The sequence below is a fragment of the Erythrolamprus reginae genome, chromosome 5, assembly GCF_031021105.1.
Source record: "Erythrolamprus reginae isolate rEryReg1 chromosome 5, rEryReg1.hap1, whole genome shotgun sequence".
Classification (NCBI taxonomy): Eukaryota; Metazoa; Chordata; class Lepidosauria; order Squamata; family Dipsadidae; genus Erythrolamprus; species Erythrolamprus reginae.
Window position 1 is genome coordinate 91,844,555 of NC_091954.1, and position 15,645 is coordinate 91,860,199.

At 38.9% G+C, this 15,645-nt stretch overlaps 1 protein-coding gene across 5 annotated transcripts in view; it reads right to left on the reverse strand.

The window, feature by feature from the left end:
• PLCH1 (phospholipase C eta 1) overlaps window positions 1-15,645 on the reverse strand; it is a 196,950-nt gene that overhangs the window by 14,072 nt on the left and 167,233 nt on the right. For all 5 annotated transcript variants that reach the window (XM_070753486.1, XM_070753489.1, XM_070753488.1 and 2 more), the window contains exons 14-20: window positions 14,592-14,686; window positions 12,497-12,597; window positions 6,632-6,811; window positions 5,313-5,420; window positions 4,691-4,815; window positions 1,734-1,818; window positions 71-217 (exon numbers count right to left, since the gene is read on the reverse strand). In XM_070753486.1, the coding sequence (XP_070609587.1) occupies window positions 71-217; window positions 1,734-1,818; window positions 4,691-4,815; window positions 5,313-5,420; window positions 6,632-6,811; window positions 12,497-12,597; window positions 14,592-14,686 (841 nt within the window). The remainder of the gene's footprint in view (window positions 1-70; window positions 218-1,733; window positions 1,819-4,690; window positions 4,816-5,312; window positions 5,421-6,631; window positions 6,812-12,496; window positions 12,598-14,591; window positions 14,687-15,645) is intronic.

Genomic DNA, 15,645 nt, shown 5'->3' on the forward strand with positions numbered 1-15,645 from the left:
TGTGAAAAGATATTCATTTCACCTGCTAGTGAAGCAGCTAAAGAAAAGAGAGTAAAACCAATGGACTTACCAGGCATCAAGCTGCTAAAAGCCACAGTCCTTTGCCCCACAAAATCTCGGCCAATCGGGTCATGATCCCAAACTAGAAATCGGACTAAAGCTATTTCAGGCATGTGGATAGTAAAAGTCAGGCTCTCTTCCCAAACAGGGTTGAATCCTGTGAGGAACAAAATATATAGCAGATGCATTAATCAGAAGGAATATGTGTTATTTTTTATTTACAATTTACAAGTCATCTACATACCAAATCTAAAAGGAATTTTATTTAATGAAGAATTGATTGCGTACTAATAGATAAAACCTTATGACATCCAATAAAAGTATTTCTGCTTTAGGCTATTTTAATTTAAATCGCTTGCAAACACAATTATATTACATGTAACCAAGCTTATTGTATATTAAATTAAATTATATATAACTGTATATGAGGATTTCATATTAACATTTTAAAAAGTCTAAGCATTGTCCTTGGCTAAATATGTAACCAAATACATTCATGCTTTGCTTCCAACACCAAGGAATGACAAGCCAAATGCATTATCTCGGCATTCCATTAACCCCACTGGCTGAATTTTGACTGACTCACCAACTGTTCCATTCATTTATCTGATAGCATCAAAACTCCCACATTATTGTCAGACCAAAGCTACAGCCTAATCCATCAAGATAAAAGTTTCTAGAAACTGAGACTTTCAAATCAGAATCTCTGCAGCTTCAGTCCCAGAACAGATGGCAAAGAAGAGGGAGCTAGGCTGAGAAACAAGGGCCATTCACACCCTAACTGAAAGACCATTTTTAATCAGTGTCCTTTTTCCCCCTGACAAATGTATCCTGCTTGGAGAACTAATATTTAAATTTATTTATTTATTTATTTATTCAATGTTTATGTTGCCCTTCTCCTTAGACTCAGGGCGGGTTACAACATGTTAGCAATAGCACTTTTTAACAGAGTCAGTGTATTGCCCCCACAATCCGGGTCCTCATTTTACCCACCTCGGAAGGAGGGAAGGCTGAGTCAACCTTGAGCCCGTGATGAGATTTGAACCACTGACCTTCAGATCTACAGTCAGCTTCAGTGGCCTGCAGTACAGCACTCTACCTGCTGCGCCACCCCGGCTCATAAATACTCCCCTTTCCCTCCTGAACTTGTTCTAAACCAGGAATGTCAAATTCAATTTCATTGAAGGCTAAATCTGGTTTGCCTTTGACCTGGGGGGGAGGCAGAGTGGGCATGGCCTGCATGATGTCACTCATGTCAGGGGCGCCTGTGGCAGCCTGAGTTCTCTGCTACCGAAAACAGGCTCCTGAGTTTTATTTCCGGCTATGGAGGCCTCCTGCAACACTCGGAAGAGCTTCTGTTTTTGCTGGCAGAGGGTTGCAGGAGGCCGTTGCAGCCAGAAATGGAGCTCAAGAGTCCATTTTCACTGGCAGAGGCACTGCGGGCCAGTCCTTCACTGTTTCCAGGGAGGCAACGTGGGCCTCACATTTGACCCCCCTGTTCTAAACCTTCCATTTTAAAACATGGGTGGGCACCCTTCAGCAGCCCTTAGCCCTCATTTATAGAGCTCAATATGCCAAGAGATCCTGACATCAAAATTGAGAAGCAAAATGGTTGAATTTTGTCAACACAGTCTTTGGTGAGAAATTGAAAATCTGCAAGATGTATCTCTTACCATTATCATCTACAACTCTGGTCTGGTCTTTGCAACAATCAGCTGGTAACCCAATAATTTCAACTTCAACAAATGGATCGATTATCTGCTTGAGACATTTTTAGAAACACAAAATCTACTTGAGACCAGTTCATAAATATCTAAAGTAAATATCCACCTTATATTGCATCCACAGATTTTAAAGACTGAGTAAACTATTGTATTAGATTGCAGTGATATTATAGCTGGGACATTCATAGTAAATGTTGAATTTGAATTCAAATGATGAGATGAGATCCATTTACTAGAATTTTGCTAACCAGATGTTTTGAAATAAGCATAGATTTTATTCAGATAAATATAAGTACACGATATTGAGAAAGCTGTAGTCATAGTTTTGAATATGTGGTTTAGGTATGGGAAACCTACACCCATTTAAATGTTTGTAGAGTAAATTCTGCTTTAGTCAACAGAATTAAAATGAATGATGATGGGACTTGTAATTACAGTCTCTTGCCCTTGCTTTACATTTCTGATATGACCATTTAAAAAACTTGAAATTAAATTTATTGAAGAAAAATGTTACCGTGATATCTTGCAAAGCAACTGCCAAGATGAAACTGTCCATATTGGATTTAGTACAAAGGATTTCTTTGCAGATGCAAATATAGCTATATTAGCATTATTAGGTGATTATCATGGTATACTAAATGGCGGGAAAAATTGTACTGTGGTTCTAGAAACATGGAACAATTAAAGAATCACACAATTGAACCAACAAATTAACTAAAGCTTTTTATTTCAGTCCAACAGGGGAAGAGCCTTCTCTGTGGCGGCCCCAGCCCTCTGGAACCAACTCCCCCCAGAGATTAGAATTGCCCCCACCCTCCCTGTCTTTCGTAAACTACTCAAGACTCATTTATACCGCCAGGCATGGGGGAGTTGAGATATTCCTTCCCCCTAGGCCATTACAAGTTATGCATGGTATGTTTGTGTGTATGTTTGGTTTTATAAATAAGGGTTTTTAGTTGTTATATTATTGGATTGTCACATGTTGTTTTTATCATTGTTGTTAGCCACCCCGAGTCTACGGAGAGGGGCGGCATACAAATCCAAGAAATAATAATAATAATAATAATAATAATAATTATTATTATTATTATTATTATTTCCAATAGTTGTCTGTTGGATCATAATCTTCGCTTAAAAAAAAAACTCCAACTCTCCCGCAAAAATTACTTGCAATTTTTAAATTTTCTGACAGTGAACTTTTATTATAAAACTGTTTTTAATGAATGAAAGACTGTTTATTAATAAATTAATTCTCCTTTCTTTAATTCATTTCTGTTTGGCTCGTTTGGCAATTTTTCGCCATCCACTCCCTAGTGGCTTCTAAAACCTGGGGAGGGCGAAAATGCTTCCCCGCCCTCCGCTCCCACTTTCCGCAAGGCCAAAAATCAGCTGGCCAGCACACACTTGCGTGATGCAGCTGACATAGGGCAAAGTGTCACGTGCCATCAGATATGGTTCCATGGGCCATAGGTCACATACCTTGATTATTAATATGAAATGCAAAGTATATTTTGAAATTCATTTTTTAGCAAGAATACATTAACAAGAAATTTATTATAAATTAAGGAACAGCTTTAAATGACATAAATTCAGATGTGTGTCACATGGCAAGTGTTTCCCCCCCCCCCATCCTATTCTAAGTAGCACATTTTGGACTACTAGCGTACACCACTATTCTCAATCCACAGCTCCAATCTCCGCATCCTTCCATTTAAAGTTGCTGTTTTTTAAGTCTTTCTGAAATTGGTGTCCAGATTTTATTTGGCCTTCCTCTTTTTCTCTGATCATGTGATCAATCCAATTGATTTCAGTCTTTGCTGGACTTTGCACTCATGCAGAGCACATGTCCAGCAAAGCACATTATCGTTTTATTAATACAGTGATCCCCCCAGTTTCGCGCTCTCGATCATTGCTAATCGCTATATCGCGATTTTTCCACCCGGAAGTAAAAACACCATCTGCGCATGCGCGCCCCTTTTTTTCTATGGCCACGCATGCGTAGATGGTGGAGTTTGCATTCCCCGGGCAGATCAGCTGCTGGGCGGCTTCCCTGGGTCTTCCCCCTCTTGCTGGCGGGAGGGCGAGCGGCGGGCATCAGTGAGGAGCCGGGGTTTCCCCTTTGCGTGGGCGGCCAGTAAGACCCCAGCGCCGCTTCCCAGCTGAGTCCCGAAGCCAAACGCGGAAGTTCGCCTTTGCCGTCTGGCTTCAGGACTCAGCTGGGAAGCGGCGGCGAGCGAGAACGGCGTGGGCGGGCGAAGGGCGGGTGAGCGGCAGCGAGGAGTTTGCGTGGGCGGTGGGGAAACCCCAGCGCCGCTTCCCAGCTGAGTCCCGAAGCCAAACGCGGAAGTTCGCCTTTGCCTTCTGGCTTCAGGACTCAGCTGGGAAGCGGCGCGAGCGAACGGCGTGGGCGGGCGAAGGGCGGGCGCGCGGCGGGCGCGCGGGCAGGCAGGCGGCGGACAAGACAAGCAGCGGGCGCGGCAGCAGCGAGGAGTTTGCGTGGGCGGCGGGGAAACCCCAATCTTCGGCTCCTCGCTGCTGCGGCGGAAGTAAAAACACCATCTGCGCATGTGCAGATGGTGTTTTTACTTCCGCACCGCTACTTCGCAAAGAATCGATTGTCGCGAGGGGTCCTGGAACGGAACCCTCGCGATAATCGGGGGACCACTGTATATATAAATTGATATGCTTATTTAATTATTAGTTTTATATATGCAATGAGCTTTATGGAGTAATTATTAACTAATAATGACTCTCTCTCTCTCTCTCTCTCTCTCTCTCTCTCTCCATCCATCCATCCATCATTTTTCATATGCAGATTAGAAACATATACATGCATGTTTCAGGTTATCGGTGAATCTTTTCTCCCATAAGTGAACTAAATTAACTCTTTCACCAATATAGTTTACCTCTCCTCTGTCTCCTAACATGGAATCTGGGGGTTTTGGTAGTTGTTGACCACTGATGATTTTGAGTATAAGTTGCTTTTTAGGGGAAGCAGGAAGAGGGTCTCCAGAATATGGATTAAAAGTGCCTATGGATAGAAATATAGAAATGTATTATCTTAAATGAAGAAATACAACTTGTTTTCTGCACATTTGAAAAAACCTACATTGAAGATTAAAAGAAATAATAAAGCTAAGTTAATATTAGAATTTAATATGTCAAATTTATTCCTAGACAAAAATAATAAATAAATTCAAGGTATTTCGTTATTTTTGTTGTCCATCAAAACACAACAAGTAGAAAATGACGGTAAGTAAGCAAATACAATTCATTAGACAGATTCATATCAACAACTGTATTAAATGTTTCATTTGTTTGCAAAAGCATAGCTAAGCTACATTTTTCATTTAACTATCTCCTGTCGAAATAGGAATATGTCATTATATCTTGTTCCTGATCAGTTTCCAAACTAACCTATTTGATGTTTTCTCCAAACAGGTGTCATATTTTAATATTAACCAAGATGTCTTTAATAAATGGATGAGTAGGAACAATAAATATATTCAGTGCACTGCCTTGTATTACCTTTGCACATCTGTTGCGGTTTCAGGATGTATCCACAGTCGCCATTCATCCTGAACTTGGCTTGGTTTAACTGCATCACCCGCCCTTCAGACTGGTAATTTAATGCCACTGTCGAATAAGCAGATTTTTAACTTAACCGCTGTAATCATTTGATTATCTGGCTCTATACTTATAGGATTAGATCCAAACTAAATTAGTTTCATTTAGTACCTTAAAACATGATTTAATTAATTTAATTAATTTATTATACTTAAACTTTTTTATTTGAAGAAGTTCAATATGCATCTTAGATCAAATTCAAGTGGTCAAGTTACATATTATTTCCAATAACAGTTCCAGTGATGAGAAAAATATGAGGTGAGAAATATCAGCTTTCTTTCAGCTAATGCATGTTATTTCCATCATGGGAGCAGCAAAAATGCTTGAATGGATGATATTTGGTGGCACTTAAGGAGGCTTTGGCAGTCCAGAGCGAACGCTTGGATAGGGAATAAACCTCTGCCAGCACCCAGAGGAAAGAAATGTTCCCTTCGCTCTGGGCAGCCGAGGAGTCACCACAACAGTCTCTCCTTCTCCTCTTCTTCCTCCTCCTCCTCCCACCCAAGTTCTGAGCTTTTATTTCTTTCCTAATCGATTTGCACGCATTACTTGCTTTTACATTGATTCGTATGGGGAAAATTGCTTCTACTTAAGAACGTTTCTACTTAAGAACCTGGTCACAGAACAAATTAAGTTCTTAAGTAGAGGTGCCACTGTATATATTTTTTTCTGTTGCTCATTCTTCAGGAGTTATGCATGTTGGGAAGAGATTTGGCCTTCCCATGATACAAAAAGTTACTGGGTAAAAAGTGGAGGCACCTAATCCTTGATCCATGTTCACATGTTTAGTAATGTCAAATTGCCAGAGATCATTCAAGCAGAAGGTAATAAACGTGGTAGTCAGTAGCCTCCAGCCTTCTTCACCTTGGCACCTTCCAGATAGGACTGAATTCCTGTCACCAAGCTGATTGGCCATTCTGGGAAGTGTACTCCAAATATAGTGAAGGATATGAAGCTAGACAAGTCTGACTTGATTCAAGAACAATGATGCATATCAAGCAAATAGATCAAAAGATGATGTTGTTAATATTGCTCTGCACTACATCCTACAACAACTTGAATCTCCAAAGACCTACGCAAGGTTCCTCTTTGTAGACTTCAGCTTAGCATTCAATATCATCATATGGAATGAATGTAGGTAGATAATTAACAGGTGCATATCCAGAGGGTAAAGAAAAGTTTGGGCACCTACATAAGTGACAATAACATGCATCACTCACCAAGCTGGCAACCAACATTCCAATATGGTACAGGGTTAAAGTTGCTAGAGTCAATTCGGTAGGCAGATGGATAGATTCTGGTGAGCTGCTGCTGGTTGTAAAGGATGAACTGCTCTGATTTCTGCTGGATCACCTGATGAGCTCTTGTCTCACTGAAGGATAATACATTCCCCACTGATCCTGCATGTTAAAATAATTAACAGGAAAAGGCATAAACAGGAAATGTTTAATTTGTATTTGTAGGGTTTCCAAACAAAAAACATTTGCTACACCATGATACAAACCTCCTAAATATCCCATTATCATTTTTTTCTGGTTCAGGATAGAAAAATGAAAAATGATCCTTAAATTTAGCAGTGCACAAAATTTTCAGCAAGGAAATGAAAATAGGCTTTCAAACACTGAAAAAATAATCCTTAAAGTCTAATTAACAACTTGATATGTATGCCAGCAGTGGGTTTCTCCCAGTTCATCCTGGTTCTGTGAATCAGTAGCGGCGTTGGGAGCCTCCACCCAGGCCAACGTGCAAACTGGTAGCAAACTAATTTAGAACCCATCACTGATGTATTTATTTTATTTTTTATTTATTTTTATTTATTGGATTTATATGCCGCCCCTCTCCGCAGACTCGGGGTGGCTAACAACAGCAATAAAACAGCATATAATAATAATCCAATACCCATTATTATAAAAACCAAACATGCATACACATTTACCATGCATAAAATTGTAGAGGCCTAGGAGAAAGAGTATCTCAATTCCCCCATGCCTGGCGGCAGAGGTGGGTTTTAAGCAGCTTACGAAAGGCAAGGAGGGTGGGGGCAATTCTAATCTCTGGGGGGAGTTGGTTCCAGAGGGCCGGGGCCGCTGCAGAGAAGCCTCTTCCCCTGGGTCCCACCAAGCGACATTGTTTAGTTGACGGGACCTGGAGAAGACCCACTCTGTGGGACCTAACTGGTCGCTAGGATTCGTGCAGCAGAAGGCGGTCCCTGAGATAATCTGGTCCGGTGCCATGAAGGGCATTATAGGTCATAACCAACACTTTGAATTGTGACCGGAAACTGATCGGCAACCAATGCGAGTGTTGGTGTAACATGGACATATTTGGGAAAGCCCATGATTGCTCTTGCAGCTGCATTCTGCATGATCTGAAGTTTCCGAACACTTTTCAAAGATAGCCCCATGTAGAGAGCATTACAGTAGTTGAGCCTCGAGGTATACATATCATTACAAAGGACCAATGTAATTTTAGATTGTATCAATAGTGCTGAGAACATGGTAAGTAATAATTTGTCTTATTTAAACTAAATTTACCAATGCTGCACAAGGTAAACCACATCGGAACAACTACACCCAATTCTGGTTGCAACAAAACATAAAGAACCCTGCGGAAATGGAAAGAGTTTAGATAAGAGCATCAAAAATGGCAATGGGTGAAATTCTATGAAGAATGGGTGAAAGAGGTTGGTACATTTAGCTTAAATAGAAACATAGAAGACTGACGGCAGAAAAAGACCTCATGGTCCATCTAGTCTGCCCTTATACTATTTTTCCTGTATTTTATCTTACAATGGATATATGTTTATCCCAGGCATGTTTAAATTCAGTTACTGTGGATTTACCAACCGCGTCTGCTGGAAGTTTGTTCCAAGGATCTACTACTCTTTCAGTAAAATAATATTTTCTCATGTTGCCTTTGATCATTCCCCCAACTAACTTCAGATTGTGTCCCCTTGTTCTTGTGTTCACCTTCCTATTAAAAACACTTCCCTCCTGAACCTTATTTAACCCTTTAACATATTTAAATGTTTCGATCATGTCCCCCTTTTCCTTCTGTCCTCCAGACTATACAGATTGAGTTCATTAAGTCTTTCCTGATACGTTTTATGCTTAAGACCTTCCACCATTCTTGTAGCCCGTCTTTGGACCCGTTCAATTTTGTCAATATCTTTTTGTAGGTGAGGTCTCCAGAACTGAACACAGTACTCCAAATGTGGTCTCACCAGCGCTCTATATAAGGGGATCACAATCTCCCTCTTCCTGCTTGTTATACCTCTAGCTATGCAGCCAACCATCCCACTTGCTTTTCCTACCGCCCGACTACACTGCTCACCCATTTTGAGACTGTCAGATATCACTACCCCTAAATCCTTCTCTTCTGAAGTTTTTGCTAACACAGAACTGCCAATGCAATACTCAGACTGAGGATTCCTTTTCCCCAAGTGCATTATTTTACATTTGGAAACATTAAACTGCAGTTTCCATTGCTTTGACCATTTATCTAGTAAAGCTAAATAATTTACCATATTAAGAGAAGAGTAAGGTGCATCATAATAGCAGCTTTGCAATATATGAAGGATAGACTATCCATACTAACTACCTAAGCTTCATGTTCTGTGGAATCTATGATGCTATGATACTATGGTCTTTTGAGACTGAAGGATGCCTATGCAATGCAAAATATATGAAGAAATAGCACACAGAAGGAGTAGATTTTACAGTGAGAGTCCCAAACTAAGAAACGAGTCCCAAACGATTTAAGTAATAATGTAGATTGTTTGAAGTTAAGTCAGAAGGGAAATTAATGAAATGAAATCTTATGTCTATACCCTTTGATATTTTACTAAATGTTACAAGTAGAAATTCAGCTCTGTCTTTGCAATCAGAAGTAATTGTCACTTGGGCCAATGGAGATAGGTAAGCATGGTTTACTTTAAAAGTTCTCCACAGAAATTGGAATGTTCAATCCAATATATCAGAAATTGGAGTGTTCAATCCAATATATCAGAAATTGGAGTGTTCAATCCAATATATCAGAAATTGGAATGTTCAATCCAATATATCAGAAATTGGAGTGTTCAATCCAATATATCAGAAATTGGAATGTTCAATCCAATATATCAGAAATTGGAATTTTCAATCCAATATATCAGAAATTGGAATGTTCAATCCAATATATCAGAAATTGGAGTGTTCAATCCAATATATCAGAAATTGGAATGTTCAATCCAATATATCAGAAATTGGAATGTTCAATCCAATATATCAGAAATTGGAATGTTCAATCCAATATATCAGAAATTGGAATGTTCAATCCAATATATCAGAAATTGGAGTGTTCAATCCAATATATCAGAAATTGGAATTTTCAATCTAATATATCAGAAATTGGAATTTTCAATCCAATATATCCCTCTGGTGATCTTTGAGGGGAATGAAAACCTGAATGCTGACTTCTTTTTTGGGAGGTGGGGGGGTACTCAAATTTCACAAACTGCAGAAGACACACTTGCCTCATGACAAAATAAGAAGTATCATTATAAGATCGCCCCAACTCTGTTCTACAAAACTGTCTGCTAGCACTTTTTCATTTCCTCTAATAGTGCTTATCAAGTTCAAGATGATTTCACCTCAGTCGTCATCAGTCGCAGTTCTAAATCCAGATAGCAAATTCTTTGCAGAAGATTGCTAAAGTATAATTAATGATGTATGTCATCTGTTTTATAGGGCGATAGATATTCAAAGTGTTGGTTATGACCTATAAAGCCCTTCATGGCACCGGACCAGATTATCTCAGGGACCGCTTTCTGCTGCACGAATCCCAGCGACCAGTTAGGTCCCAAAGAGTGGATCTTCTCCGGGTCCCGTCAACTAAAGAATGTTGCTTGGCGGGACCCAGGGGAAGAGCCTTCTCTGTGGCGGCCGCGGCCCTCTGGAACCAACTCCCCCCAAAGATTAGAATTGCCCCCACCCTCCTTGCCTTTCGTAAGCTGCTTAAAACCCACCTCTGCCGTCAGGCATGGGGAAATTGAGACCCTCTTCCCCCTAGGCCTTTACAATTCTATGCATGGTATGTATGTTTGGGGTTTTTTATATTAATGGGTTTTTAATTGTTTCTAACATCAGACTACTATTGTACAATGCTTTATTGTTGCTGTTAGCCGCCCCGAGTCTCCGGAGAGGGGCGGCATACAAATCCAATCAATCAATCAATCAATCAATCAATCAATCAATCAATCAATATTCTGATGTTAAAAAGCTACCCCAAACACTCTCTTGGATGAGCTGCTGAGTAGAAAGATAGATATTGGTATCTATACATGCTGAGACCTATGCAGTGACATTCAATAAATAAAAAATTTATTCCGGAGAAAAGCCGAGTGGCAGAGCTGGGTGGAAGCCTGGAGGGATTGCAAGTGAGATAAAACTTTAAAGTCAAAGAAAAGCAAGAAGATACCAGATCCAGGCTGGAAGGAAAACAAAGAATTGTGAAACAAACACTCTAAACAGTTGTCAGAGATGAATTACAAATAGACAAGAATCAACAAGTCTAAACTGAGTCATAAGTAATTTTGTCACAAGCAGTTGATACCAGCATATAAATCCACCCACTTAATCCTCTTTATAAAGACACCTTGCCTTAATGTTTTATGGTATCTTCAATGGTATCTTCCCTTGTTTTCTACCTTTGCCATGCCAAACTTGGGATTATAACGTCTATTAATTTTATACCAGAAGAAAATGGCATGTTGCAGGAATGAAAAGTTACAGGACGTGTAGCAAATTGGAATGTTTTCTAAAACTGTCTATTATTTTATCAAATGTATAGGCTAGCTTTTTAAATCAACTTAATGCATTTATCAATGAAAATTATGTAAAATTATACAAAATTGGGAGTGCGAGATCAGCCTTAACATATAATTGATAATCTATTTGCCCCATTTGCTATTCTGCCATCTAACAATAACAATAAGAATATCTCAGACATTTTTATTAAATAAGATTGATATTTCTTAATGGACTCAACTCAGAATGCCTTGTATTAAAATTCCTATGAGGCACGCTTGCTAGACTATATGGGAATTAAACTGTGACACATTTGAAATCAATTTAATCTATTGCAGTACAGTAATCACAAATATTCTCATTAGTGGCCCAAATTCTGCTTATACATGTTGCAACATTACAGCATTATAATGTAGCTTCTATGTCAACTTTTGCCTATCTTGGCACCCCCTGTTTGCTTCACAATGAGTGAAAAAGATTTATTAAATTCAGATTCAAAAGATTCTTTTTTTAATTTTCTCATGAATACTGCATGATTATTTTTTTTAAGATTCCAACATCAGTTAGCCATTTTTCTGGGAGATCTCATAAATTGAGTGTATTTTATAATCCAACTCAGTAATCCTCATTCACATTTTATAAGGCTGAGGATAAGATGTATAATGTTCTAAACCATTCTGAAATGGGTAAACTGGTACCCTCCCCTCCTATCTAGCCCGAAACCCTGATCTTTAGAGGAATCCTATGCAAGTATTACCAAGGTCCAATTCTTTCAAGACCAAACATGATCAGCCAGAAGTTGCCCATCTGAGACAAGTATTATCTACAGGACTATAATAATTACAGAAAATGTTTTTGAGACTTAATCCTGCAAGCAGCAACCACTGGAAGCCTCATTTATCCCCTGCTTGCATGAATGAAGGAAGGAAGGTATATTAAATTATTTTATGCCATCACATCATATCAAGATTTTTTCCCCACAGTTTTCCATATACAATAATAAACATAGCCACACCTACACATACACACTTAAGGATTGTGGTGGCATAGTGGTTAGGATGCAGACTTGCAGGCTAACTCTGCCCACTACCAAGAGTTTGATCCTGATTGACTCAGCCTTTCATCCTCCCAAAGACGGTATAAACAATTGTCCCAAATAATAGGGGGAAACATGCTGACTCTGTAAACCACTTAGAGAGCACTGTAAAGTACTGTAAAACAGTCTGTAAATCTAAATGCTATTGCTATTAAGCAGGCAATACTAATACGTTCCTTAATATAAATTACACACAACCTTACCATCATCAATTATGTCTTGAGCTGCCACAGAGTTTGTGTACACCACTAGATCAGAAAGGTCACGGCATAGCTTCATTGTCTTCCTCCGCCGAGCCAAACGGCTGGAAAAAGAATGGATTTCTCAAAAGGTAAATGGAATTATAAATTAATCTCTCCATCAATTATTTTTTCCGTTGTGTCCAAAAATTAGTGTGGCAAGCATATCATTCTTTCATTAAACAGCAAATAATTATTATTTGATGATCAAAAATTCAAAAAGGGAAACAGAAAAAGAAGAGGAGGAAAAAAAAGGGAATGAGAAAAAAAGAGACAGACTGAAAGATGGAACATTTTCCAGGGATTGCAATTAATGTTTTAACCTTTCATTTCAGCCCTAAACCTTTACATGTGCATGCCTTTTATTTAGCTGTATACAATAAAATTAAAGAAAGCTGGATATATATCTGTTACCTTATTTTGAAAAGGTATAGTAGAACATGGTCCAGATTCCCAGAAGGAAGGGAGTGCATTTCAGAAGAACAAAAAAAAATAGCAAAGTTTAGGTAGTCTGCCTGGGACGAAGAGTTAAGACTGTTCATGTCCAGGAGTTCACAGACTATGCAGTATATTTAATGGTGCAAGTGTTGTCTGTTTTGATTTGGAAAGACTTTGTTTATAGATGAGTAGCAACAAAGGAAATTGGTTAGAAGAATCTCAGTATATCTTTATTGGTTCCGAAACCTGACATAAGCAACATGAAAAGGAAGCTTCTTCAATGCAAACATACACTTGAAACAATCATAGCTTATGTATTGCATAAAGAGTTACATAGAAACATAGAAGACTGACGGCAGAAAAAGACCTCATGATCTATCTAGTCTGCCCTTATACTATTTCCTGTATTTCAACTTACAATGGATCTATGTTTATCCCAGGCATGTTTAAATTCAGTTACTGTGGATTTATCTGCCACGTCTGCTGGAAGTTTGTTCCAAGGATCTACTACACTTTCAGTAAAATAATATTTTTCTCATGTTGCTTTTGATCTTTCCCCCAACTAACTTCAGATTGTGTCCCCTTGTTCTTGTGTTCACTTTCCTATTAAAAACACTTCCCTCCTGGACCTTATTTAACCCTTTAACATATTTAAATGTTTCGATCATGTCCCCGCTTTCCCTTCTGTCCTCCAGACTATACAGATTGAGTTCATTAAGTCTTTCCTAATACGTTTTATGCTTAAGACCTTCCACCATTCTTGTAGCTCATCTTTGGACCTGTTCAATTTTGTCAATATCTTTTTGTAGGTGAGGTCTCCAGAACTGAACACAGTATTCCAAATGTGGTCTCACCAGCGCTCTATATAGCGGGATCACAATCTCCCTCTTCCTGCTTGTTAAGACATGAAGACATGAAGCGTTACTAGTTTCTATTTCATTTAGAACAAGGCCTCCCTGGAGGCCAGGGAGAAATATGGGCCAGGCCTGGAGTCTGGAGAAGGCCTATGTCAGAGGCAGGGATCCAGCCCCCAAAGCCTCCAGAGGCTGACATGAGCAATACAGAAGAACAGAGGCAGCCTATTCTCAATGCGTACATGTTCAGAGCGGCCAGAAGGCAAGAACAGTTACAGAGGAGAAGGACTACTCAGGAATAAAGTTTAGAGATAATTGGCCCCTCCCACACTTATTTAAGTGTACTAAACAGAGCTTCTTGTTGCAGGAAGCAACTTTGTTCAACTTGGGTAATTTCAGTTTTGACTCCATGTTTTTGTTTGGCCTTGAAAAGCTCCTTGCTAAATGGTCTTTGGCAGCATGTCAGGAAAGATAAAGGTTTGTGTGATTATCTGCCTTTTTCCGGAAAACTACTGTTGGACTCATTAACATTGTTTGGAACTTATTACGGCTGGGAATGAAAAGAATTCACAGCCGTTAAAATAAAAGAGGTTTTTGGGACGCCGTTTGTGCAGTATTATTTATCAGGAAGCTTAGTCAGAACGGGATTGCTGTAATTCTTCATTTCTTGAAAGGTAATGACTACATATATTGCAAGAGAAGTGCACTTTAATGTATGGACTTTATTTAATATATTAAAACAAACAGATGTAATGATTGTTACTAACCTGTATAACTGCCCAGATTCTTTTCCAGACACATTTTGTTGAGAGTCTTCATCATCGGATAAGCTGTGAGATTTGGACTTTGATTTAGCTGCCTTCTGTTTGAGAAGTTAAAGTGTTACTTAACAATGTCCTCAATTAAACAAAATGAGTTGGTACGTTTATCTTAATATAATCATGGACTATTACTACATAGTAAATCCTAGGCAACTTTTCATCATGTTTAATTTTTGTGACAGTTTGCTAATGTACTCTGATCAGCAACTTGGGTGATTTGTGTGCTGCCAGAAAAAAGCAGGCAAATCTACACAACACAAAACAAAGAAACTCACTGTTTAAATAACTCTGTTTTCCCTTCCCTTTTCTCTGTCTAAACCAGGGGTCCCCAAACTTTTTACACAGGGGGCCAGTTCACTGTCCCTCGGGCTGTTGGAGGGCCAGACTATAAAAAAAAACCCTATGAACAAATCCCTATGCACACTGCACATACCTTATCTTAAAGTAAGAAACAAAATGGGAATGTACTATTTAGAGGGGGGGGAAGAAGTCTGAAATTCATATATGTTTATGTTTTGTTTTTAATTTTCTTTTGTTAACATCTGATTGGCTATACAAGGTTTTCTTGGCTTATAGAAAAATATATAAAGAAAGAAGGAAGCACTTTGGCATAATGGTTAATAAGTTAGAAAAATAATTGGTGTACTTTTTGAAGGAACATTAAGGATGGAATTTAATTTTAAAAAATGAATGCAACTGGATGACAAAATTAGAAAAAAACCTTTTGCAACTTTTTTGATGATTGATATTAGTTACTAACAAAATACCGCATTTTATTCATGGAAAATTAGACGGTACACTGTATTGTTTGAATGTATGTTAAGAGAAAAATAAAAAAAATTACTCCCCCAAAAACAGTCCTTCCTTCCTCTGTCCCTCCATTTCTCCTTCCTTCCTTCCTTCCTTCCTTCCTTCCTTCCTTCCTTCCTCTCCACTTCTCTTTCCCTCCCTCTCTTTCCCTTTTCTTTCTTTCTTGCTCTCTTTTTCCTGTGCTCCTGTC